Source organism: Crinia signifera, chromosome 19 (genome assembly GCF_055691185.1).
Source record: "Crinia signifera chromosome 19, ASM5569118v1, whole genome shotgun sequence".
In the NCBI taxonomy this organism is placed as follows: Eukaryota; Metazoa; Chordata; class Amphibia; order Anura; family Myobatrachidae; genus Crinia; species Crinia signifera.
The window spans coordinates 138,759,516-138,786,183 of NC_139226.1; the positions used below are offsets into that span (position 1 = coordinate 138,759,516).

The 26,668-nt window shown below is 51.5% G+C and overlaps 1 protein-coding gene across 3 annotated transcripts in view; it reads right to left on the bottom strand.

Moving 5' to 3' along the window:
• Positions 1-234: 234 nt before the first annotated feature.
• PIK3CD (phosphatidylinositol-4,5-bisphosphate 3-kinase catalytic subunit delta) overlaps positions 235-26,668 on the bottom strand; it is a 44,807-nt gene continuing 18,373 nt past the window's right edge. Inside the window, exons 2-23 of one of the 3 annotated variants that reach the window (XM_083163503.1) lie at positions 23,681-23,851; positions 21,285-21,513; positions 19,912-20,135; positions 16,331-16,510; positions 15,918-16,061; positions 15,709-15,798; positions 15,184-15,402; positions 15,010-15,106; positions 14,088-14,218; positions 13,497-13,547; positions 12,417-12,584; positions 12,186-12,307; positions 11,938-12,081; positions 11,598-11,697; positions 9,723-9,901; positions 7,211-7,320; positions 7,040-7,118; positions 6,147-6,314; positions 5,762-5,885; positions 5,018-5,163; positions 4,796-4,928; positions 235-1,018 (exon numbers count right to left, since the gene is read on the bottom strand). In XM_083163503.1, the coding sequence (XP_083019629.1) occupies positions 881-1,018; positions 4,796-4,928; positions 5,018-5,163; positions 5,762-5,885; positions 6,147-6,314; positions 7,040-7,118; positions 7,211-7,320; positions 9,723-9,901; positions 11,598-11,697; positions 11,938-12,081; positions 12,186-12,307; positions 12,417-12,584; positions 13,497-13,547; positions 14,088-14,218; positions 15,010-15,106; positions 15,184-15,402; positions 15,709-15,798; positions 15,918-16,061; positions 16,331-16,510; positions 19,912-20,135; positions 21,285-21,513; positions 23,681-23,851 (3,147 nt within the window). In that variant the 3' untranslated portion in view covers positions 235-880. Of the gene's footprint in view, positions 1,019-4,795; positions 4,929-5,017; positions 5,164-5,761; positions 5,886-6,146; positions 6,315-7,039; positions 7,119-7,210; positions 7,321-9,722; positions 9,902-11,597; positions 11,698-11,937; positions 12,082-12,185; positions 12,308-12,416; positions 12,585-13,496; positions 13,548-14,087; positions 14,219-15,009; positions 15,107-15,183; positions 15,403-15,708; positions 15,799-15,917; positions 16,062-16,330; positions 16,511-19,911; positions 20,136-21,284; positions 21,514-23,680; positions 23,852-26,668 lie in introns of those variants that run through there. The other 2 variants (XR_014464121.1, XR_014464120.1) reach the window with 2 other exon arrangements.

The window sequence follows — 26,668 nt, forward strand, 5'->3', positions numbered from 1 at the left end:
TCCAGATCTGTGACACTAATGTTCCGGCACTCAGGACACCTCTTACCTGCACATTACCTGGTCCCAGCACTCGGAGGCCTCAGTCTCGGGGCCTGCGCCAGCTTGAAGGCCTCCCGTACAGCTAGAACCGCACTACAAGTACCAATATAACCCTGCGTACAGGATATCAGCAGATTGCGATCACGTTTAATATATTAAAAGACATAAAAGAAAAATTCTATATTTCCAAACACGAACAGTGTACACATTTATTAACATAATTACAAGGGGAATTGTTTTATTGCAACAATGCGTCATTAAAAGGGCGTTCCTGTGTCCGAAACTTGCGGAGAATGAGCGGCAGTCTGAGAATAGGTCAGTGCAAGAACTGCCAGTTATGGGCTTCAGACTCTGCTCCCAGTGCAACAAGCTTGGCCTGACACCGCCCCAGCACGGAGATCCGTACAGACGTGGAGCCACGACCCAGCGCTAGGTGCCTGCACAGCTGTGCGCTAGGACTACACCTCCCATCATACTGTACAGATAGAGGAGACACCAACATGCCGATGGAATCAGAGAATCGGTCCGATGGTAGAAAAGACACTCACATGCCAGGACAGCCGGAAGCTTGTGAAGGACACGGCGGACCCCTGGGGCCCCTAGATTGCACAGCATTCCAATCATTTGTTCCTTGCAATGAGCTGTTAAAACCACTGAGATGTCATTATGTCGGACTGAAACTCCCTGTCGGCAAACCAACAGCGTAAGCCGACAGCCTATTACAGCCCCAAGCAACAGTGGTCATCAAGGACCGTTTAGAGATGGCGCCAGTGCAGACGCTCTGTTCCGAGTGCTTGGAATGTGCCCGGGCGCTGTACATGGGAACACGAGAGGTCTCCCCTCACTGCCGGTTATCTTTAGACACCGTGTGGGCGAACCAGTTCACTTTGGTCTTCCAGCTCTCGCGCAGCGCTTCGTTAAACTTCACCCGGAACTGCTTCAGCGCATCCTCGTCACTCTTCCCAAGAGCTAAGGAATCCTGTCCGGAACAAAGGAGAGAATGGCGTTTGGTCAGAGTGGATTTAACATGTGACAATACAAAGCTCAGTGTATGACTGAACCTAGAACATTCCATGGTACCTCGCGTTACAAATGGACTCTGAAGTGTATGCTCATTTGGATGTTACAGAAAAAGTACAATTAAATTTTTTATTTTTATTTTGTATTATAATTAACATTAAGGCACACTCCAAACGTAGTATAAAATATTTTTAAACCTTCTGGTAGTTTTCAAGAAATGACTGATTTTCTACGGGTAACGCACGTTACAAGCTTTGTCGTTGCTTTTTAACATACATTAGCAATTATGAAATCTCTGCTCTCCGATGTAGGATATGTTTTTTGTAACAAAAAAAAAAAAAAAAAAATTGACAGATGATGTCCCAAGGCATGGCATATGAAAAATAACCCCCAAAAATAAAAAATATATCTACAGCACGTTACATTAAAGGTAACTCACGTTACTTTACTTTCATACAAATATTATTTATTAAACAAATCAAAAAATTTATATTTCACAAGATATAACCACGTTTACACAGCAATTGTTGGTGCTAAAATTTCTCAGCATATTTTTTTTTTTGTAACAAATTTCATCTTTGACCGACGGCCATTTCCAGTATTTCCCATCTCTTGTCAGGACGTTAACACGATATTCCCTTTTTCCTATATTCAATATTCCCTTTTTCCTATATTCATAACAATTCCTGGAAATAAATTCTCATCATTTAGTACTTCCACCCAGTCATCTAGCTTTGGGGGGTTATTCTGGTTGAATTTCTCGTATGCGAATTTGCATCCTTGAGAATCAACCAGATCCCGCCTTGTGAATGGTGGTACGCCAGCCAATAAACATCCATTTGTAGCCTGCGGGGGAACACCCACATCATTCGATGGTCACCGACCATCGAATGATGTGGAAGGCACACACACATCTAAGGTTGCTAAGATGGATGAGGGAAGTGGGCGGGCAGCTGACATCCGGTGAGGTCAGCTTCCTGCCCGCCGGCACGATCGCCCCATTAGCATGATAATGCCCGGTGTTCACATAGGAATGCTCGTGAAATGCTGGGCGTTCCCATATGCTAATGGACAGCACCGCCGCCCCACCCGCGCCCTCACGGATGGGTGCGTGCATCTAGCGAATAGCTTGTTCACCGTGGGCGCAGGCGCAGAAATTACCCTGTGTATGTGCAAAACATCGGACGCCTTGCAAACAAAGGGGTCTGTACGAACGGAGCTGAAAAGGGTCCTTGGTGCAAATTCATCAGTTTCTATGAAGGCGAAGGGAACGCTCAGCTTTTTCAGTTGTCAGAAAGCCAGCGATTTCATCGTCTTCCTCTGTTAGGTGGTGCACAGAAGTTGCTTTATTCCCTCTAATAGTTTGGCATTTGTAGTAATGGATTAAAATAAAGTTGGTTGGACTTTTGAGGATCCGTCGACAACTTTACTTCCTATTTCTCACATTTGCCCAATCTTGTCTTTTTCTAAAGGTTCCATGGATTCTGCTATATATCTGTTTTTAAACTGGGAGCTCGGACCGTCTAACCAGATATTTACATTTGTAACTGTTGGAGGCAATGCTTGCAACAAGGTGTACATGTACGGAATGGGAGCAGTACGAAATCCCAGCAGTCAGAATCCCAACCGCCACGCTCGGCACACTATTTTATTCTCCCTCTATGGGTGTCGTGGACACCCATAGAGGGACAAAGTGCTGGTATTGGGTCGGTCGGGATTCTGGCATCAGTATTTCGACCGCATCCCTAAGGAACTACAGTTTCTTTGGTATGGACAATCTGATACTATTACAGATGAATGCAATCCTCCAGAATGCCAAGCTGCTGCTGGGAAAAGGCTCACTTCTTATTATAATTTGGAAGTTAAGATGTTACAAAACAAAGATAGACCAATGGAAACCCAAATTACAACATAAAGATCAATGACAGATTCCAGAGAATATAAAACTTACACCATTAAATCCACTGACAGTAACACGCTGTAACGTGAGTTACCACGATGGTAACTCACGTTACACATATGGCTTATTCGTTTATTTGGTAACGCTACTGCATTGAATAAATGTCTAGTGGTTTTGGACTAAGTATGGTCTAATGTTCGGAAAATATGGAATCATTCATTTTTTTCCCAACAATCTGGCAAGATTAAATGAAAGGTAATATTTTAGGTAACTCACGTTACACAGTTGGGGTTGTGCTCATTAGGAATGCCAGAACTCTTAAAGTGTTTTGAATATGGATAGTAATGTTACTAGTGCCTTGAGTCCTGTTGGAGAAAGTGCGCTATATAAAGTAAACTTAAGGGGTGTACACACGGAGCGATCCTTCTAAGCGATTTTGACTACGTAGTCAAAAGCGCTTAGAAGGTTAGTAAAGATCTGTCACGGTGACAAATCTCCCTATAATATCGCTTAGTAAAAAAAAGTTGCCAGGCAGGAATATTTGGACTAGATCACTGGCTGTCTAATCAAAATCGCTGGTGTTCTCGGCTGAGGGAGATATTCACCATGCGATCTGCAACGAAGACCAACCAAGTATGTGAATTCTAGTATAGTAAATATTGCCCATAGACAAAAATCGCTCCGTGTGTACACCCCTTAACTTACTAAAAACGATTTCCAGATTATGATCTACAAATGAAGTGACCCGTATGGTTTTTCATGTATTCTTAACATTTGAAAACACCAGAATTCAAAGTAAATTTTCGAAGTCTCTTATTCCATTTAAAGCCAGCCTGAAGCAAGATGGTTGCCATAGCAACAATGATGCTACTAGCTAAGAAAAACTATTCTTGGAGGGAAAACGCACATTGTTGTACTATAATAATTTATGTGAATTGTATTTTTTTTTTTTCACAGCGTTACATGGCATGACCCAATGACCGCCCTATGTTTACAGGTATGCAGGGGTCCGATAGGTTAGAGTGGGTGTCACTTCAAGGTGACCGGAGACATGAGGCGTCTAATGCCTCAACGGTCCCCTCCATCTCCATTGTACACGAGTCCTATTCCCATCCATTTATTCCATTTTTGTTCGACTGTAACACAGACACCAAGTAAGGGTGCGGAGTACCTCTCAGACAATACCTAGGTAGACAGTAAAAAGGTTGACAGCCAAAAAGGTTGACAGCCAAAAAGGTTGACAGCCAAAAAGGTTGACAGCCAAAAAGGTTGACAGCCAAAAAGGTTGACAGCCAAAAAGGTTGACAGCCAAAAAGGTTGACAGCCAAAAAGGTTGACAGCCAAAAAGGTTGACAGCCAAAAAGGTTGACAGCCAAAAAGGTTGACAGCCAAAAAGGTTGACAGCCAAAAAGGTTGACAGCCAAAAAGGTTGACAGCCAAAAAGGTCAAGTTTTTCTGGGTTTTTTGTTGTCTGCGTCAACCCAGGAGCACGTAGACCCCCTAATAGTGTAACGCCTAGCTATGCTCCAGGTCATGCATCAAACTTCTGTGACTGTCGACCTAGACATCGTCTGTGAGTGATCCAGATCCCGCCATAGACACATCAATAAATAAAAGACGTGGTTCTCACAGAACGGAGAAGTCTCCTCACTGGATACAGACCGGCCGGACCCTTTATTATATCACTTGTACCTGGTATCGTGCGCATTGCGAGTCCGCGAGGAACAGATCAGTATTAGGCCCCATCCTTCTCGGTTCCCATGCGGACTGCCTGCCGTTACACAACAAAGCGGATCTCGATACCCTACGCAGACAATGGGGATATCAGGAGCTCACCTTGAGATACTGGATATCCTTTGAACAGGTGAGTTCCGGCAGACCCGCCGCTTTCATCAGTGCAAACAAATTAAGGAATAGGGCCCCGTGGCATCGCAGGATCGTGTACGCTTTCTCGCAGTAATCCCGGAACCTGTGCAGACAGGGAAACGCAACAGACCGGTCAGGGGGCGACCTGTAATGGTCCTGTATTCGGAGTTTCAGGGCTAAATGTTCTCTCACCTCTCGAACTTCTCGCTGTTGTTAGTCTTCCCCTGCTGGATAACATGCACAAAGTCGTACGTCAGGATGAAGGGAACACGTTCTCGGTTAAAGCCGAACTTAGTCTTGAAATTTCCGAGGAAGTGACCGAAATCTATGTGGAAGAGCTGGAAGAGGAGAACATGGATGTTAGCATGGTGAGGGGAGGCATGGCTAATGGGGGATCTGTAGGTAACATTGTGACTGTCAGATTTAGGGTTCAATCCTATTATAGGTGAGGAGCAGGGTGTTGTGTAATGGTGTCGCTGCACAACTCTCCTCCCGCTCATGGATTCTTGTTGATTGATTTACTGGCACCAAATATGGCCGACCTCTCGCTCCCCACTGCCTCTGCGATAAGCGCAGACAGGGCTATAGGATCAGCGTATAAGCCTGGTTTAATCACACCATAGCCGCCTCTGTTTATTTATTTCCTGCGGCAATGGCGTGAAAGTCCCAGGACAGCCCAGGTTACAACCATGTTGCGACGGCGTGTTGTATATCCCCAATAACTAATATCACACAATAGCCACAGGCCCGGAATCGCTGACACCTAATGAGCCACAACATCACTAATAAATGAATACTGAACCCAGCTTCACCCTCATCCCTAAATATCAGAGTGGCCCCAACCGGGCAAACACCGGGGTAACCTCATCCAAATGCATTCCAGTAATGTTGGCGTTAGGGCAGGTAGAAGTAGGGCTCACCGGCGGGACCACCTACCTGTCCGGTTTCACGTATCATGATATTGTCGCTGTGGCGGTCACCTATGCCCAGGACGTACGTCGCTACACAGTAGCCGGCGCAGGACAGCGTGAACTCCTCGATGGCGCGCTCCAGAGCTTCCCTGTTACACAGACATAAGACAATGGAGGACAATGGGAAGGGTTACTCTTTGGGTCAGTAGCAGTTCTTGCCATAATAATCCTGTTTATGGACCCATGTTGCGTATGAGCCACGCACTTGTAGACATTTTGCGTTCGGGACCATCAATTAAATTAGTTTTCTAATATTTATTTTGCTCTGGTTTAGTGCCAGTCGCTATACCATCAGATGCCACAAGGTATTAGTACAGCCCCTATGCCCGCTGTTACCGCCTGGAACTCACCCAGGGTTCTTGCTCTTTAACCAGTTCAGCAAGGCGTCTTTATTAAAGGCTGCGGTAGCCGCCATGTTGCTTTTGTTTCGTTGGATGTTGGCGATGGTGTCAGAGTGCATGACGACTTCGATAAGACCAGTCTTATCCCCTGTTGATAGGCATCCATAAGGTGTCACCCTATAAGAGAGAGACCGTCACATTACTTACTGCCCTAGAAACTGCACCCAGCTGCCATCACAAAACCCCCAAAGGGGCAAATAACCACCAACCATATAATGGATCACGCTTTTGGCTGTCAGTGTAGTTACTTAGTCTGACCACTAGGGGCACGGTCACCAAAGCCTGTAGTTACCTAGACTGACCACAAGGAGCACAGTCAACAAAGCCTGTAGTTACCTAGACTGACCACAAGGGGCACGATCACCAAAGCCTGCAGTTACTTAGTCTGATCACAAGGGGCACGGTCACCAAAGCCTTTAGTTACCTAGACTGACCACAAGGGGCACGGTCACCAAAGCCTGCAGTTACTTAGTCTGACCACAAGGGGCACGGTCACCAAAGCCTTTAGTTACCTAAACTGGCCACGAGGGGCACGGTCACCTAAACCTGTAGTTACCTAGACTGACCACAAGGGGCACGGTCACCTAAACCTGTAGTTACCTAGACGGACCACAAGGGGCATGGTCACATAAGCCTATAGTTACAGGGATGGACCACAAGGGGCAGTCACCTAGACTGACCACAAGGGGCACGGTCACCAAATCATGAAACAATATGTGCAGTATTTCATTCCCACCTCTATAAAACATTTCTAACTTTCCGTACGTGGCGATCATGGTACTTTGGGTTGACGCAGGCCCCAGGCTGGTTGGGGCCACCCCTTAAGCCTTCTAGGTAAGTACCTGAGGTCCAGGCCTTCCTTCTTCCACAGAACATCCATCAGTTTAATCATCTGTAGAGTCAGCATGTCCTGCCGCAGGTCTGTGTAAATCAGAGAATATTCCGTACAGATTACTATGACACAGGCCAGGGGCCCTCCTAGGTGGCACACTGCCCCATGGAACCGCTCTTACCGTCTCCATTCTTAAAGATGATGCCGACTCTACTTCCGCCGGACAGCTCGTTATTGTACACGATCCACAGCGGCCTCATCTTGGACTCCATAAAAGTGCAAAGCTCCACACTGTCAACGAGACAGAAGACTGAGTCTCTGGATGTATAATGGACGAGGACCTACAACCTGCTCGCCACATCTAACGCCTGAGAGCAAGCGGCCTGTGTCTAACATAAGGGTCAATGGCGCCCAGTCGTACAGGCCGCACCTCACTCCCCGCTAACAGAGACCCAGAGGCCGCACCTCACTCCCCGCTAACACAGACCCAGAGGCCGCACCTCACTTCCCGCTAACACAGACCCAGAGGCCGCACCTCACTGCCCGCTAACACAGACCCAGAGGCCGCACCTCACTGCCCGCTAACACAGACCCAGAGGCAGCACCTCACTCCCCGCGGTACTTGTGAGTTATCCGGGCTCCCGATTTTTTGATTGTATGCCTTAAGTTAAGGCATACAATCCGATGCGATGCGATACGATATCGCATCGGATGCGATGACCCGATTTTTCCATAGGAATCAATGTTAAAATGATTCCTATGGAAAAAGGGGTCCTTTTCATACCCCTACTATCCAAGTGGGCATGGAGTTGGATATAAACCTGTGGCGAGCGTAGCGAGCCACCGAGCCCGAAGCGTGGCGAGCGAAGCGAGCCCCGCGAGGGGACGGTATTCCGTGTCCGCTCGCCACGCTTCGGGCTCGGTGGCTCGCTACGCTCGCCACAGGTTTATATCCAACTCCATGCCCACTTGGATAGTAGGGGTATGAAAAGGACCCCTTTTTCCCATTGAATTCCATGTTAAAATGGACTCAGTCCATTTTAACATTGATTCCTATGGAAAAATCGGGTCATCGCATCGCATCGCATCCGATGGTCGCATGCGATGCGATGCGATGTCCCGATCCGACCCGATTTTAAAATCGGACGCCCGGATAACTCACAAGTACCCTCCCCGCTAACACAGACCCAGAGGCAGCACCTCACTCCCCGCTAACACAGACCCAGAGGCCGCACCTCACTGCCCGCTAACACAGACCCAGAGGCAGCACCTCACTCCCCGCTAACACAGACCCAGAGGCAGCACCTCACTGCCCGCTAACAGAGACCCAGAGGCCGCACCTCACTCCCCGCTAACACAGACCCAGAGGACAGAGGCCGCACCTCACTCCCCACAAACACAGACCCAGAGGCCGCACCTCACTCCCCGCTAACACAGACCCAGAGGCCGCACCTCACTCCCCGCTAACACAGACCCAGAGGACAGAGGCCGCACCTCACTCCCAGCTAACAGAGACCCAGAGGACAGAGGCTGCACCTCACTCCCCGCTAACACAGACCCAGAGGCTGCACCTCACTCCCCGCTAACACAGACCCAGAGGCCGCGCTTCACTCCCCGCTAACACAGACCCAGAGGCCGCGCCGCACTCCCCGCTAACACAGACCCAGAGAACAGAGGCCGCACCTCACTCCCCGCTAACAGAGACCCAGAGGCCGCACCTCACTCTCCGCTAACAGAGACCCAGAGGCCGCACCTCACTCCCCGCTAACACAGACCCAGAGGCCGCACCTCACTCCCCGCTAACACAGACCCAGAGGCCGCACCTCACTCCCCGCTAACACAGACCCAGAGGCCGCACCTCACTGCCCGCTAACACAGACCCAGAGGCAGCACCTCACTGCCCGCTAACAGAGACCCAGAGGCCGCACCTCACTGCCCGCTAACAGAGACCCAGAGGACGCGCCTCACTCTCCGCTAACAGAGACCCAGAGGACAGAGGCCGCACCTCACTCCCCACTAACAGAGACCCAGAGGACGCACCTCACTCCCCGCTAACACAGACCCAGAGGCCGCACCTCACTCCCCGCTAACAGAGACCCAGAGGACAGAGGCCCCACCTCACTCCCCACTAACAGAGACCCAGAGGACACACCTCACTCCCCACTAACAGAGATCCAGAGGATGCACCTCACTCCCCGCTGTCACAGACCCAGAGGCCGCACCTCACTCCCCGCTAACAGAGACCCAGAGGCCGCACCTCACTCCCGCTAACAGAGACCCAGAGGCCGCACCTCACTCCCGCTAACAGAGACCCAGAGGCCGCACCTCACTCCCCGCTAACAGAGACCCAGAGGCTGCACCTCACTCCCCATTAACAGAGACCCAGAGGCCGCACCTCACTCCCCATTAACAGAGACCCAGAGGACAGAGGCTGCATCTGGCTGTGCGTATAGCGGAGACCCAGAGGACAGAAGCCTCAGCTCACTCCCCATTTACGGAGACCCAGAGGACAGAAGCCTCACCTCACTCCCCATTAACGGAGACCCAGAGGACAGGGGCCACACCTCACTCCCCGTTTAACACAGCCTTCCTGTATAAACGAAAGCACAGGCGCTATGGGGCCTTCATCCTGTGCGTATAACAGTGCACTGTTTGTACCATACGCCCCCCGCACAGATCACCATTGTACCCACCAGACATCTGTGAGAATGAGGTTCGGGTCCAGAGGAGAGTAGAGGTGGGACAGGGGCTCCAGGTAGGTCTCCTGCCTCATACACATGTGCATCGCCTCCTTGGCTTGGGCCTTGCTGGTCTTCTGCACGCTGGACCTCACAAAGTCATTGAGACCCTTAAGCTTGGACAGAGCATCTCCCTGCAGTACACAGGTCATAGGGGTCATTATCGCAGGACCATGAAGATTAAAAGACCATGAAGATTAAAACTACTCCCATAAGGGGCATCATACGATCCACTCCTCCTCTGCCACAGAAACTGCCCTAAAGACTTGATTAGAAACTACAATCTTCCTCCTAAATAGATTCAAATCATGGTTGCAGTCCCAACATTTGCCCAGCGGGGGGCAGAGAGGCACCAATTATTTCAGGTACCCCATCAGGTACCCTCCAACAGCTCAGGTCCTCAGGATAGTCTGTGGCAGTACTGGCCGAGCCACAGAGTAACTCCTGTGCATGTGGCCTGTTGGTGGTGCAAGGGACGGGGATGGAAAGCAGTAACAGAGAACACAGAACTGCTCTCGCTGTCAGATATTGGCTGCACGGGGTTTTCTATAATGTACGATTAGAATGTAGAAGAGGGAACTATTCGATGGCTGGTAACAAAGGGTTCAGAATGACTTCCAGACAGCCGTGATCACGGCCGTGGGGGGGGGGGTGGGGGGGGGGGCGGCGGCAATGAGGCCCCTTGTGGGCACAGTGGCTCTCTCCACACACCACGGGGTTCTATTCCCCCTCTATGGGGGTCATGGACCCCTGCGAGGGAGAGACCCTGTGAGCTGGGATTCCAGCTGACGGTTATGTCGGCAGTCGAGATCTTAAGAGTAAGCATTCGGACTGCCGGGATCCTGAATGTTGGCATTTTAGCTACATCCCGTAAATCAAGCCCTAAGGGGCAACTCCGGTGCTGCCAAGTCCATCTCACAAACTGCTGCATAAAACATGTAGTGCGACGTTGGCAGTATAGCGCGGAGGGAGGAGCCAATTCAATTTAACATGAGTGTTGCGGTGGAATGAACCATACCGCATGGCACAATCACTCAATGCCAGCTCAGACTTTTTTTATACCAACAATAATGGGAGGCCTCTAATTAGTAATTATCCCTCCTCACAGCAATGACGCTATAGTGTGTACATATACATATTTACCTAAAAAGATGGATTTATCGGAGAGCGCTGGACTTGGTACCACCTAGTCAATCCTACAATAATGACTGAACGATACATCAATCACACTTCATATGACATTTTTGTCCCCTTCCAGAATGACACGTGAAATTCGTTCAGGATAAAAGTTCTTTTTTGAAACCCAACGCGTTTCCTCAGAACGACTTCATAAGGCATCATATAGGGTGCATCCGTATGAATACGGCCCTGTAAGTCCGATATTTAAGGACCTCATCCTTACAGAAATATCTAGAATACTAAGCCAGATTGGCTTCCCCAAAATCTATAATCTCATTGATTTTATCTTGTCCGAATGAAACATTAGTTGCCACACAGGCCCAATAATTCATTCTTTTTGTCATACGCCTGATGAAGTCGTTCTGAGGAAACGCGTTGGGTTTCAATAAAGAACTTTTATCCTGAACGAATTTCATGTGTCATTCTGGAAGGGGACAAAGAATTCTCATATGAAGTGTGATTGATTTATCGTTCAGTCATTATTGTAGGATTGACTAGGTGGTACCAAGTCCAGCGCTCTCCGATAAATCCATCTTTTTGTGTATCTCTGTTGTCAGACTCTCACTAACAGGAGAGCCTTATTGGAGTAGCAGCTTATAAAAATCCTTTAGCGCAAGACGAAGGCCATATTGTATTTTTATATATATTTACCTGTTTCATTAGTACCCTCATGTGGTAGGTGCTTCCCCGGCAGTACGCTTCCAGAATGAGCCCAAATCTCAAGGCCACAGCAGGAACATGCATCTCCGACCTACAGTGGAAGGAGTAGAGTGGTTGGGGAGGACACTTGGACCCACAGATGTTGTGGCAGGTAAGGAATATACATGAAGGTTTGAGGACGGGTTTGGAATGCTGTGTGCGCAGAACAATCTGCTCTCTCATTGCTTGTCTAGTAACCGAATGCCCAATGTTACCTCCACAGACCCTCCACCCACCTGCAGTGGTCCCACCAACCACAAAAGTCCCATCATCTACACAGACCACTTCTTACCGAAGGTGCCAGAACAAGAAGTGCCCGATCTTGCGGTGGATCAGCGCCCGTTCCAGGAGGAACATGGTCAGCTCACAGTCCAGGTACGATTCATACTTGAGAACTTGCACCAGCTGCAGAAGGTACTGACGAAGCTCTTCGTTCCTATAGAGAAGGCAGATTAGCATTACCTACTCATCTCCAGCATTCCGCGTTCACCCACCCTACAGTCCCCGACCAACCAGGCAGGGCCCTCCGGCCACACTTACGTTAATTTCTTCAGGCAACTCATTGTAAAGGCTCCGACGTATCGATCAGGGAAGTTGAAGTCTAGCAGCTCCAGGGCAGTGAGCACTGGCAGGTCCGGCCATGTCTGCAGCAAATACACCATCTTTTGAAGACGCAATAAGAGACGTTATTAGTGGACGACATTTCCCCCCCCCCCATCTCTCCCCGCTACCAGACATTTGGTCGCTGTCACGCGTTGCTTGGGTCCGTACCTGCGCCACATCCTCGTGTTTGTTCCACTTGGTGGTCAGCAGCAATTTGGGGAGGGCCTCTGGGTAATGGTCTCTAATTTCATGCCGCAGTTTCCACACCAGCTCCTTCTCGTGCTCGTACAGCTCGGCTTGGCCTTTCCGCTCCACAATCTCCTGGAGCTGCTGGCGCTGCAGAGGGGGAGAGAGGGACAGACGCCTGCTGTTTGTCATCACTCAGAGTGACCCAGATCTCTCCGCTCAGACAGCAGGCCATGTGGGGGTCTATTCACGTGGTGCACAGAGACACCACACAGGGACATGGTGCACACTGGGGGGGTGGCGTATCGTTCGAGTAGTTGTTACGAAGTATAGTCCGGGACAAGAACCAGCTTCAAGTTATAGACATACGTACAGGACTGCACTGTGCAAAGAACACGGCGGGCCCCTAAATGCCAGTAAATCCATTTCGCAGTGAGAAGCAATCTAAATATTCCGATTTAGTAACATTTACAGAAAGTGGCGCGTGAGTAAGTTATGTGCAATAATCCCACTGCTGGAACGCAGAACCTACAGCACTGGTACGCGGTCTACGTCCTTGCGGTTTGTCCGTACTCCCCCACTGGCAGGCCGCAACCACCATCGGGCACGGTAGGGAATAAGCTGGATGGAGCAAGGGACAGACAATGAGATACTAAAGGTCTTCCTTGGGGCACACAATGGACAAGGCTAGGAGGACTCTGGGGGCGGATGGAGGGAGCAGTGAGGTCACGCCCCCGGTGTCTGCTACAGGTAACAGTTACACTATGTTCTATTTACAGAGGATACGGCACCGAAAATCCATTATAAAACAATAAAAAATCCTGGAGTGCAAACACTGAATAAGGAACAAGTGCCGGGACTTCTGCAAATGCAGCGTAACGTGTACAATCTGCTGAGGGGATAAATGTGTGAAATGTTTAACCCTAACACCCCCCCCCCCCCCCCACACACACACACACACACACACACACACACACACACACACACACACACACACGGGGACAGCAGGCCCCAGATGTCACACAAAATACTGGATTCCTCCTTTCAGGGGTCCCACGTTACCTCGTCAGGAGTTGCAGTGTTCACGTCTCCAAACCTGCCCAGGTCAAGGATCTAACAGATAAAGAGGCAGCGGATTAGGGCTAAAACACAACATGGCCGCCCTGGGGTTACGAGGCTTGCCAGGGTGAGCGTAATGAATGGGGTGTTTTTGTGAGTTTTGTCAAGATGTCGCTTTATGCCACATTCACTATGTCAGACCCCATCCCTTATTATGCCATGTGCCCCTTTCCCAAAATCATTTACCAAAGCGCCGCACTGTGAGAGACACAACTCAACAGGACTGTAGAAAACAAGGGGTCAGCGGTTCCCAAAAATTGGCAACAAATACTATATATCCCCCTTTAAAGTAGCGTCTCTCAGCTCTACAGTCCAGGTGATCAGGATATCCATGCTGAATCACAGGTGACTTCACTACAATGTCAGTTTGATTTAATCATCTAAGTATGGATATCCTGAAAACCTGGCCTGTAGGGGGGACTTGTGGGCAGAGTTTGGGAATAGGACGACATGCGTCTTACAGATCTCAGCAATTGGCTGCATCCTCCCCCTGAGAACAGAGCCCCGCCCTGCTCACACCCCTTCCCCGCCTACCTTCTCAGCAGACGGATAGTACACCGGGTGGTCGGACATGCTGGAGAAGCAGATCCGCAGGGTGGCCGCGCTCTCTGTGTTCGGGTTACACTGCACCGTTCCCATTGGGTTTAGTAAATCTCCCTTTTCATCTACAGCAGGAAGAAGAGCAGAGGGTCAGGCCTACAACATGTGCAGGTGGAGCAGGATGATGTGACTTGGGTGTAGGTGGTCCCACAGAGCGGCCTCACCACTCATGGTCCCCTCCCTAGGACAGCCCAGTGTTATGGCCTGCAGAGGACACTGTACGTTGGCACATATAGCCGGTCCAACTGTCTGCCACTGGCACTGCCCAGACACCATCTCTTCCCATCTGTAACAACGGGCATGCACAAGAATAGGAGACTGATTAGCCCGGTGGTGGGATTAGGCCGGGAGAGGAACACCCCCCCGACGGTGGGATTAGGCCGGGAGAGGAACACCCCCCCCCCCCCCCCGACGGTGGGATTAGGCCGGGAGAGGAACACCCCCCCCCCCCCGACGGTGGGATTAGGCCGGGAGAGGAACACCCCCCCCGACGGTGGGTCAGGCCGGGAGAGGAACACCCCCCGACGGTGGGTCAGGCCGGGAGAGGAACATCCCCCGACGGTGGGTCAGGCCGGGAGAGGAACACCCCCCGACGGTGGGTCAGGCCGGGAGAGGAACACCCCCCGACGGTGGGTCAGGCCGGGAGAGGAACACCCCCCCCGACGGTGGGTCAGGCCAGGAGAGGAACCCATCATGTTGGTATAAAGTCGTCAGTGATACGTCACACACAGCGTGGTCTGTCATCGCTCCTTACACCCTTCCCTTAGCACACTGGGGGGGGGGAGGTGACAGTGATTACTGGCACAGATTGTGTGAGATCTGTGGTGCCCACACTGCCAGGCAGATCGCCAATTACCTGGGAAGGACGACCACATACAGAGCGAGTACTCTCCACACTTCAGCATGTCCTTGTAGTCAAACAGCATGGTGTTCACCCAGGCTATGGGGTAATCCTACGGAGAGCAGAGACACAGTCACCACGGAAACCACGGCACCCACGCCAGCCGACCCCACGCCAGCGGGAACTCACCGTCTTCTTGGACTTCTTCTTGGTGGACTTGGCTTTTTTGGACTTATCGACGGCGTACAGCGCCAGGCTGAGCCGGGTCATGCGCGGAAGGTCACACGCCGCAATGTCAAACTCCAGGGTCTGCTGCCATTGTGGCTCCGAGGAGGCGCTGACCTCAGTACTGGCCATTGTCTTACACAGCAGCTCATTGCCGTGGTAGAGGCCACACTGGACCAATAGCTGTAGGGGACACGGAACGTGGATGTTAGACGGTGGGCGATTGTTCCTATGTACAATACATAGGTCCACAGCCAAATGCCAACAGGACAATGTCGACACAGTAGTACTTTATAGTAAACCGTGTCGGCGTGAGAACTAGAAGCAGTAGAGTAATGTCATCATACCGACACAATAGTGTATGCTATATACAGCGTTATGAACACTTATTACTGGATCTATAACGCAGCCTCACAGACAGGACAAATAGCGCACCGCCAAGACTGCGCACTCACCAGTAGTCACACATATAATAACCCGGCCCCTCACCTTCAAACCTTCATCTGCATTCACGTTATATGCGTACAGGAGCTTCAGACAAAATGGCTTCTCCAGTTTCCACAGAGAACACTGATGCGGCTGTGAAGGGAGAATACAGGAACATGTCAGGGAGAGGCGGGCCGCCAGAAAGGGAGCGGGGAGACCGCAGGCCCCGGCTTCTCCTGAGCTACCGACTGTCACCGGATCCGGAGACTTACCTTCTTCGTAGGTAGTGGTGGGGGTTTGTGTCGTATCTTGGAGCTGAGGATTGTGGGGTCTCCCTGCTGGTTGGGTAACGTAGAGATGGTGGTGACCAGGGTGAGGTGCGCTGTGCAGTTCGTTTTAATGCACTGGTTGATGTACTGAAACACAAGAGGACACAAATGACTCCCCGATAATGGCGGCACCATGATTCCATCGCGCTGCGCATGCCAGTACCGATAGTAATCGGAAGGAGGAGGCTACGTGTTTGGGGCGCAGGGAAAAGAAAATGACCGGAAATTAATTCTATCCATTAGTGAAGAGGGATGATATTTTTGTGTTCTTTATTTGACTAAATTAACTTATTTTCAGTAAAACATTTACAGGTTCTCAGGAGGATTTCACAATTTTTGGTACTTCGGACACTTACTTTGAACTGGCACAGGGGGTACTTTCCATACACGTACTCCAGCAAGCCATTGATCTGTAGGGTGTATTCCTCGGGGCGCCCTGGGCACGGCTGGCCGGACACGTTGGATTTCTTCCTTAGTGCCATGCGGACCACAGATATGGGAAAGTCTCTGGGGGACACTTGTAGCGTGAAGCTCTCCTGCCGATCACACATTACACAACGGTCATTAACGCGTCCGATAATCCATCGACACAACAAGGGGCCGATTCCATTACTGCAGGGGCCACGCTCAGAGCTATTCTGTTCTAAGCCCACTGTCTCTGCGGTAAGCACACGGCTAGCCCACAGGTTCCCGGGTCAGCTCCCGGCTATTCTGTTATAAGCCCACAGGTTCCCGGGTCAGCTCCTGGCCATTCTGTTATAAGCCCACTGTCTCTGCGGTAAGCACACGGTTAGCCCACAGGTTCCCGGGTCAGCTCCCGGCTATTCTGTTATAAGCCCACAGGTTCCCAGGTCAGCTCCCGGCTATTCTGTTATAAGCCCACAGGTTCCCGGGTCAGCTCCTGGCCATTCTGTTATAAGCCCACTGTCTCTGCGGTAAGCACACGGTTAGCCCACAGGTTCCCGGGTCAGCTCCCGGCTATTCTGTTATAAGCCCACAGGTTCCCGGGTCAGCTCCAGGCTATTCTGTTATAAGCCCACAGGTTCCCGGGTCAGCTCCCGGCCATTCTGTTATAAGCCCACAGGTTCCCGGGTCAGCTCCCGGCTATTCTGTTATAAGCCCACTGTCTCTGCGGTGAGCGCACGGCTAGCCCACAGGTTCCCGGGTCAGCTCCCGGCTATTCTGTAATAAGCCCACAGATTCCCGGGTCAGCTCCCGGCTATTCTGTTATAAGCCCACAGGTTCCCGGGTCAGCTCCTGGCCATTCTGTTATAAGCCCACTGTCTCTGCGGTAAGCACACGGTTAGCCCACAGGTTCCCGGGTCAGATCCCAGCTATTCTGTTATAAGCCCACTGTCTCTGCGGTGAGCGCACGGCTAGCCCACAGGTTCCCGGGTCAGCTCCCAGCTATTCTGTTATAAGCCCACTGTTTCTGCGGTAAGTACACGGCTAGCCCACAGGTTCCCGGGTCAGCTCCCAGCTATTCTGTTATAAGCCCACTGTTTCTGCGGTAAGCACACGGCTAGCCCACAGGTTCCCAGGTCAGATCCCAGCTATTCTGTTATAAGCCCACTGTCTCTGCGGTAAGCACACGGCTAGCCCACAGGTTCCCAGGTCAGCTCCCGGCTATTCTGTTATAAGCCCACAGGTTCCCGGGTCAGCTCCCGGCCATTCTGTTATAAGCCCACTGTCTCTGCGGTAAGCACACGGCTAGCCCACAGGTTCCCGGGTCAGCTCCCGGCTATTCTGTTATAAGCCCACTGTCTCTGCGGTAAGCACACGGCTAGCCCACAGGTTCCCGGGTCAGCTCCCGGCTATTCTGTTATAAGCCCACTGTCTCTGCGGCTAGCCCACAGGTTCCCGGGTCAGATCCCAGCTATTCTGTTATAAGCCCACAGGTTCCCGGGTCAGCTCCCGGCTATTCTGTTATAAGCCCACTGTCTCTGCGGTGAGCGCACGGCTAGCCCATAGGTTCCCGTGTCAGCTACCGGCTATTCTGTTATAAGCCCACTTTCTCTGCGGTAAGCACACGGCTAGCCCACAGGTTCCCGGGTCAGCTCCCGGCTATTCTGTTATAAGCCCACTGTCTCTGCGGTGAGCGCACGGCTAGCCCACAGGTTCCCGGGTCAGATCCCAGCTATTCTGTTATAAGCCCACTGGTTCCCGGGTCAGCTCCCGGCTATTCTGTTATAAGCCCACTGTCTCTGCGGTGAGCGCACGGCTAGCCCACAGGCTCCCGGGTCAGATCCCAGCTATTCTGTTATAAGCCCACAGGTTCCCGGGTCAGCTCCCGGCTATTCTGTAATAAGCCCACAGGTTCCCGGGTCAGCTCCCGGCTATTCTGTTATAAGCCCACTGTCTCTGCGGTAAGCACACGGCTAGCCCACAGGTTCCCGGGTCAGCTCCCGGCTATTCTGTTATAAGCCCACTGTCTCTGCGGTGAGCGCACGGCTAGCCCACAGGTTCCCGGGTCAGCTCCCAGCTATTCTGTTATAAGCCCACTGTTTCTGCGGTAAGTACACGGCTAGCCCACAGGTTCCCGGGTCAGCTCCCAGCTATTCTGTTATAAGCCCACTGTTTCTGCGGTAAGTACACGGCTAGCCCACAGGTTCCCGGGTCAGCTCCCAGCTATTCTGTTATAAGCCCACTGTTTCTGCGGTAAGCACACGGCTAGCCCACAGGTTCCCAGGTCAGATCCCAGCTATTCTGTTATAAGCCCACTGTCTCTGCGGTAAGCACACGGCTAGCCCACAGGTTCCCGGGTCAGCTCCCGGCTATTCTGTTATAAGCCCACTGTCTCTGCGGTAAGCACACGGCTAGCCCACAGGTTCCCGGGTCAGCTCCCAGCTATTCTGTTATAAGCCCACTGTTTCTGCGGTAAGCACACGGCTAGCCCACAGGTTCCCGGGTCAGCTCCCAGCTATTCTGTTATAAGCCCACTGTTTCTGCGGTAAGCACACGGCTAGCCCACAGGTTCCCGGGTCAGCTCCCAGAGATACAGTATGGGCTATAGTAATAAATCACATTTTTAAGTAATAAACCTAATCTTTGCCAAATCCCGGTAAATACCCGATGTGCCTCGTCACACATTAAATACACAAATTGTACATATCCTAAGATTAAATAGCAAAAGGAAGACAGAATATCACTAAATGATGCTGCTGGATCAACTGGTATCATATAATATAGTATTTAATATTACATATACACATCTAAAACGTTCACAGAAAACTGGACACATGGAGAATAAAAAAAAAAAAAAAAAAAGTTTAAAAAAACCCATCTAGGGTATCACTGGAATCCTTAACCAGGCTTATGGGTGGCAATAGCCGCAGTTGCGACCTCACAAATGTGCGGATGGATAACGGTGAAATGTTGAAACCCCAGATGGAGGATGGTCCGGGGCGTCTTTTCCCCAATAGAAGGTGGAGGATTGGAGCTGGTTGAAGCCGGGGTAGTATTGAAGTTTCCTCACGCGTCTAAAAAGTGCCACTAACGCGTTTCGTTTCTCTGCACAACTTTATCAACAGTCTCTTTACCAGAGGTTCCCTTTGACCAGGTTGTGTAGAACACAATGAAACGTGTTCGTGGCACTTTACACCAGTTCAAACCGTCCAACCTAAAATTATACAGCGGCTGGATACGTTGTGCGGAGCGACGGGGTAAATAATTATGTCTTGTTATGTCGCCAGCACAGAGCGGATGGGAGGGAGCAACTCGTAGGCTTACACTCTATAGCAAGGATGAGGAACCTTCGGCCCCCCAGCTGTTAAAATACACATCCCAGCATGCCCTTGCTCGTGGCTTAGCCAGATTACAATGGGGCCATCTGTGATACCAACCAGAGGGTGGCAGGTGTGTGTATTTGGGACATCACTTGTGTTCGAGGTTGGTGAAGGAACATGCGACAGAACGTAGTCCGCGGGACCCTGCTCACCTCACTGCTTTGGAACTTGATGTTGATCATGAGGGTCTTGGTGCTCTGGGGGGATTTGGTGAAGACTTTGGAGGAATGCTCCAGCTGCAGAGGAAAATTTGACTCCATCCAGCTCTCCCAACTCATGTGCGCCCGCAGCACGGCCGTATCCTCGCAGAACTGGCGCATTTTGCAGCGAAAATCATTCACTTCAGGGTCATTTAGAGAGTCAAATTCGTGGAGACCTGAAAGTCAGAAATTAAAATTATCTATAGGTTTATCAGCACAGCCATGGCACCAAGCATGACAAGCCAGGCGGAGATTAGTCCCCGGACAGCGACACACACACAGCCGCGGCACCAAGCATGACTGAGCCAGACGGAGACTAGTTCCTGGACAGCGACACACACACAGCCGTGGCACCAAGCATGAAGGAGCCAGACGGAAACAAGTTCCCGAACAGCGACACACACACACACCCGCGGCACCAAGCATGGCTGAGCCAGGCGGAGACTAGTTCCCAGACAGCGACACACACACACACACACAGCCGCGGCACCAAGCATGACTGAACCAGGCGGAGACTAGTTCCCGGACAGTGACACACACACAGCCGCGGCACTGAGCCAGGCGAAGACTAGTTCCCGGACAGCGACACACACACACACACAGACGCGGCACCAAGCATGACTGAGCCAGGCGGAGACTAGTTCCCGGACAGCGACACACACACAGCCGCGGCACTGAGCGTGACGGAGCCAGGCGGAGACTAGTTACCGGACAGCGGGACACACACACTCAGCCGCGGTACTGAGCGTGACGGAGCCAGGCGGAGACTAGTTCCTGGACAGCAACACACAGCCACGGCCACAAGCATGGCTGAGCCAGGCGGAGACTAGTTCCCGGACAGCGACACACACACACAGCCGCGGCACCAAGCATGACTGAGCCAGGCGGAGACTAGTTCCCGGACAGCGACACACACACAGCCGCGGCACTGAGCCAGGCGGAGACTAGTTCCCGGACAGCGACACACACACACACAGACGCGGCACCAAGCATGACTGAGCCAGGCGGAGACTAGTTCCCGGACAGCGACACACACACAGCCGCGGCACTGAGCGTGACGGAGCCAGGCGGAGACTAGTTACCGGACAGCGGGACACACACACACACACACTCAGCCGCGGTACTGAGCGTGACGGAGCCAGGCGGAGACTAGTTACCGGACAGCGGGACACACACACACACACACACTCAGCCGCAGTACTGAGCATGACAAAGCCAGGCTGAGACTAGTTCCCGGATAGCGGAACACACACGCCAACCTCACTAGATACTCACTGTGGATGTGTACCCACTCACACTCCATATACCACTCTGCCGTATTTCACCTTTGCCGATGAGCAGGCTGATCTGGGAGTTAAGAGACTTCTCGGCCCGGTCGCCCTCCCTGGCCACCAGCCGCAGGACGGGTAGGAAGGGCTGGATGTCACACAGACGCCTCTGCTCATCCTCCAGCTCCTGCTGCTCAGCTGTCTGGTTGATGCAGGTGAAGACGTAGGATTTGGGGGACCCAAGTGTTTGGAAGAGGGGTTCCTGCTGCGCCTGTTGCCATAGTAACTGAGGACATGAACAAAACCACAAGGCGAATGTCAGGACTGAGATAAATATGGCTGCTTAAAACATCTAACGGACAAGGATGAGCACCATTCATGAGGGAGACTGACTGAGCCGGGCGCTGCTGCCTGGCCACTGGCGGATGTGAAGCTGTTATATATCACCGGAACCCAGCAACATCTGTGTGTAACCGGCACCTTACCACTGTTAGCATGTGGTAGCGCTGCCGGGTATATGGTAGTTACTACGGTATGTTAGCCAGTGACCGCAGTGTGTAACAGGCACCTTACCACTGTTAGCGCGTGGTAGCGCTGCCGGGTATACGGTAGTTACTACGGTATGTTAGCCGGTGACCACAGTAACAGGCACCTTACCACTGTTAGCTTGTGGTAGAGCCGCCGGGTATACGGTAGTTACTACGGTGTGTTAGCCGGTGACCGCAGTGTGTAACAGGCACCTTACCACTGTTAGCGTGTTGTAGAGCCGCCAGGTATACGGTAGTTACTACGGTGTGTTCGCCGGTGACCACAGTAACAGGCACCTTACCACTGTTAAGGTGCATACACACTGACCAATTTGGTTGAAAGACATTTCCATTGAACCCAGTGTCCTGGTTGAAAGATGTTGACAAAAGATATTGACAACAAACAAACGATGAATGATGATGCCCATACCCGCCAGTTGTTCATCAAGATTGTTCGTCAACTGTGCGCGCAGCTCAATTTGAATATCTTTCAAAAAGAGCCTATAAACTGTAGCTAGATCTTTCGTCTGTCGTTAATATCTTTCGTCAACATCTTTCGTCCAGGACACTGAGTTCAATGGACAGGTCTTTTAACCAAATTGGTCAAAAAAATGGTATGGTGTGGTATGCACCTTTAGTGTGTGGTAGAGCCGCCAGATATACGGTAGTTACTACGGTGTGTAGACGGTGACCGCGGTGTGTAACAGGCACCTTACAACTGTTAGCGTGTGGTAGAGCCGCCAGATATACGGTAGTTACTACGGTGTGTTAGCCGGTGACCGCGGTGTGTAACAGGCACCTCACCACTGTTAGCGTGTGGTAGAGCCGCTAGATATACGGTAGTTACTACGGTATGTTAGCCGGTGACCGCAGTGTGTAACAGGCACCTCACCACTGTTAGCGTGTGGTAGAGCCGCTAGATATACGGTAGTTACTACGGTATGTTAGCCGGTGACCGCAATGTGTAACAGGCACCTCACCACTGTTAGCGTGTGGTAGAGACGCCAGATATACGGTAGTTACTACGGTGTGTTAGCCGGTGACCGCAGTGTGTAACAGGCACCTTACCACTGTTAGCGTGTGGTAGAGCCGCCAGGTAGACGGTAGTTACTACGGTGTGTTAGCCGGTGACCGCGGTGTGTAACAGGCACCTTACCACTGTTAGCATGTGGTAGAGCCGCCAGATATACGGTAGTTACTACGGTGTTAGCCGGTGACCGCAGTGTGTAACAGGCACCTCACCACTGTTAGCGTGTGGTAGAGACGCCAGATATACGGTAGTTACTACGGTGTGTTAGCCGGTGACCGCAGTGTGTAACAGGCACCTTACCACTGTTAGCGTGTGGTAGAGCCGCCAGGTAGACGGTAGTTACTACGGTGTGTTAGCCGGTGACCGCGGTGTGTAACAGGCACCTTACCACTGTTAGCATGTGGTAGAGCCGCCAGATATACGGTAGTTACTACGGTGTTAGCCGGTGACCGCAGTGGTGTAACAGGCACCTCACCACTGTTAGCATGTGGTAGAGACGCCAGATATACGGTAGTTACTATGGTGTGTTAGCCGGTGACCGCGGTAACAGGCACCTTACCACTGTTAGCGTGTGGTAGAGCCGCCAGATACACGGTAGTTACTACGGTGTGTTAGCCGGTGACCGCAGTGTGTAACAGGCACCTTACCACTGTTAGCGTGTGGTAGAGCAGCCAGATATACGGTAGTTACTACGGTGTGTTAGCCGGTGACCGCGGTGTGTTAACAGGCACCTTACCACTGTTAGCGTGTGGTAGAGCCGCCAGATATACGGTAGTTACTACGGTGTGTTAGCCGGTGACCACAGTGTGTAACAGGCACCTTACCACTGTTAGCGTGTGGTAGAGCCACCCGTATACGGATTTAGGACATAATGATGAGGGCAGCGGACGTCCTACCTTCTTGATATTCCCTAGGCTGGCGTTACATGGCACAGGAAAGTTGAGGTAAATTGCCAGTCGGCAGCAGGAAATCCACTGAAATGTTCTGCTTCTCCTCTTTGGCCCAGAAGTCCACTGGGCAGTAAACTCCAGGTGGCATTCTGCCCTGCGGCTACCGCCCCACCGGCCCTGCAAACAAAACACAGCATTTACCAATGGCGTCGTGTAGTGACAGAGCACTTCCCATAAGCCTCAGCAGCCCCACACAGCCTGACCAGAGATGCTCATATGACTGTGACCTGGACCATTGCACACAGATGCCCTCAGCTCCAGTCATACATTCATCATCTGCGCAGACAGAATAAGGGCACCAAGGTGGTGGCAGCCATTGGGAGCCACGCCATCCATTCACCAGAACACGCTGTGACATCACAATCATTATTTACAAGGCAATGGCTCCCAGCGAACAGTTACATTGCTCAGTCAGTTTCTAACATCTGCCAAATACTCCAATGCGGGTACCCCAGGACAAGGGGTCTCCGGCCCAGGAACACCTACCACCCAGGTATATTAGTGTTCATTCTGTCACTCCCTGCTCTGGTGCTTCTAGCACAGTCTAGTCTGTATCTCAGTGCTGAGATGGTGAGCGGAAAATTAATGGCTCCATCACGGTGATGGGGTAATCCCAGGGACAGGGGCCAGAACCGCTCCCAGACATGGTGATGGGGTAATCCCAGGGACAGGGGCCAATATCCACTCCCAGACATGGTGATGGGGTAATCCCAGGGACAGGGGCCAATATCCACTCCCAGACCATGGTGGTGGGGTAATCCCAGGGACAGGGGCCAATATCCACTCCCAGACTTGGTGGTGGGGTAATCCCAGGGGACAGGGGCCAGAACCGCTCCCAGACATGCTGATGTGGTAATCCCAGGGACAGGGGCCCAATAACCGCTCCCAGACATGGTGGTGGGGTAATCCCAGGGACAGGTACCCAATAACCAACTCCCAGACATGGTGGTGGGGTAATCCCAGGGACAGGGGCCAGAACCGCTCCCAGACATGGTGGTGGGGTAATCCCAGGGACAGGGGCCAATATTCACTCCCAGACATGGTGATGGGGTAAATCCCAGGGACAGGGGCCATAACCGCTCCCAGATATGGTGATGGGGTAATCCCAGGGACAGGGGCCAATAACAGCTCAGTCATGGTGATGGGGTAATCCCAGGGCCAGTAACCACTCAGTCATGGTGATGGGGTAATCTGGGACTAGTTCTATCATTTCTGTATAACCCCACTTACTCACAGGAAGCCGCCCCAGGCCCGGGCCAGCTGTTTTGCAATGAAGAGACGGAGAACCATAAATCAGCCGCCAAATATTATAAACATAAGCAGCGGCGGATATTACGCTTCATACATCAGAAATATCCTACATTACAGATTTTACAGAGGAGGACACACATCTGGGGAGCACATTCTGCCATATGCAGTGCCATCCGTCACGCTGCCATGGTTACAGCGGTAATGACCCCTAACCCTTTTTACTGCCGCAGCCACAGTGGTAGTGACCCCTAACCCCATTACTGTGCCCCATCTTCTCACTCAGTCACACTGCATATAGAGTGATGCTGTAACGGATATAGAAGTGGCGGCCATGTTGTCGGCCTGTAGCCATGATGATATAGGACCCTATTACAGCCATATACTCCATAACAAGACATATAGGGAGCATTTGGGGTACGCAAGGACCTTAAAAGAAAATGTATTAAAGTGTTTCAATCTCAGACACACTGATGGCGGCCATTTTATGCACTGAACCTATACCCATGAGAATGACACCTGTGCCTCATAACATGCCTTTTTGAAGTACCCCAGCATGTCCGTGCAGTTCCTCTTCCCTGCCTGGGGTGTCGCTGTCTTCTGTAGTGCTTCTAGCACAGTGTGGTCTGTAAATCAGCACTGATATGCAAACCAGATCTGTGCTAGAAACACCACAGCAGACAGCGACACCCCAGGCAGGGAAGAGGAACTACATGGATTTTCAAAGATAGCGGGTGCTAGAATGAACACTAGATGTGGATAGTGGGGGTATGAAATGGAGGCATTTGCCAGTAAGTAACATGGAGAACTGGCAAATGCGTCCTTTACTGTGCATGAGATGCTCTTGCGACCGCACCCCCCTTTGTGCACGAGACGCACACACTACCGAACCCCTAACTCTGTCCGTCTCCCTGAAGCGGACATGGGAAGGGTTGCCGTACCCTGCCGCAATAATTACTGAGACGCACAAACGTATGTGACACTCGTGTGTCTCAGGCAGATGCAGCGCAGGGGATCTGGCGGTTACCGGTGCTGTGTGAGGCGCTCACTAAGCTTGCCGGAGACACCGGGGACAGAGCTGCAGCTCCTGGGGACAATACGGTGACTAGCTGCCTGACTGGGACAATACGCAGGGCAGCCATTGGGCTCACATTTTATTAGACACCGACTGGCTCAGCAAGGGTGTCCTGGCTCCTCTCCCCAGCTTCATTCCTGCCGCCCCAGTCACAGAGAGGTTACACTCCATAGCCAGGTGCTGTAACAGCAGGAGGAAGGGGAATCCCGCTGCAGAGGCTGAGTGTGACTCACACTCCTCCAGGCGTGTCATCTCCATGGAAACCGCGCTGCATCCGGATTATACTACAGAGTGCACACAGGAGAGCCGTATACACATGCCAGCACCTCCACCAGATTACACTACAGAGTGCACACAGGAGAGCCGCGTACACGTGTAACACTACGTATACACATACCAGCACCTCCCCAGATTATACTACAGAGTGCACACAGGAGAGCCGCGTACACGTGTAACACACTATGTATACACGTACCAGCACCTCCCCAGATTATACTACAGAGTGCACACAGGAGAGCCGCGTACACGTGTAACACACTATGTATACACGTACCAGCACCTCCACCAGATTATACTACAGAGTGCACACCGGAGAGCAGCATACACGTGTA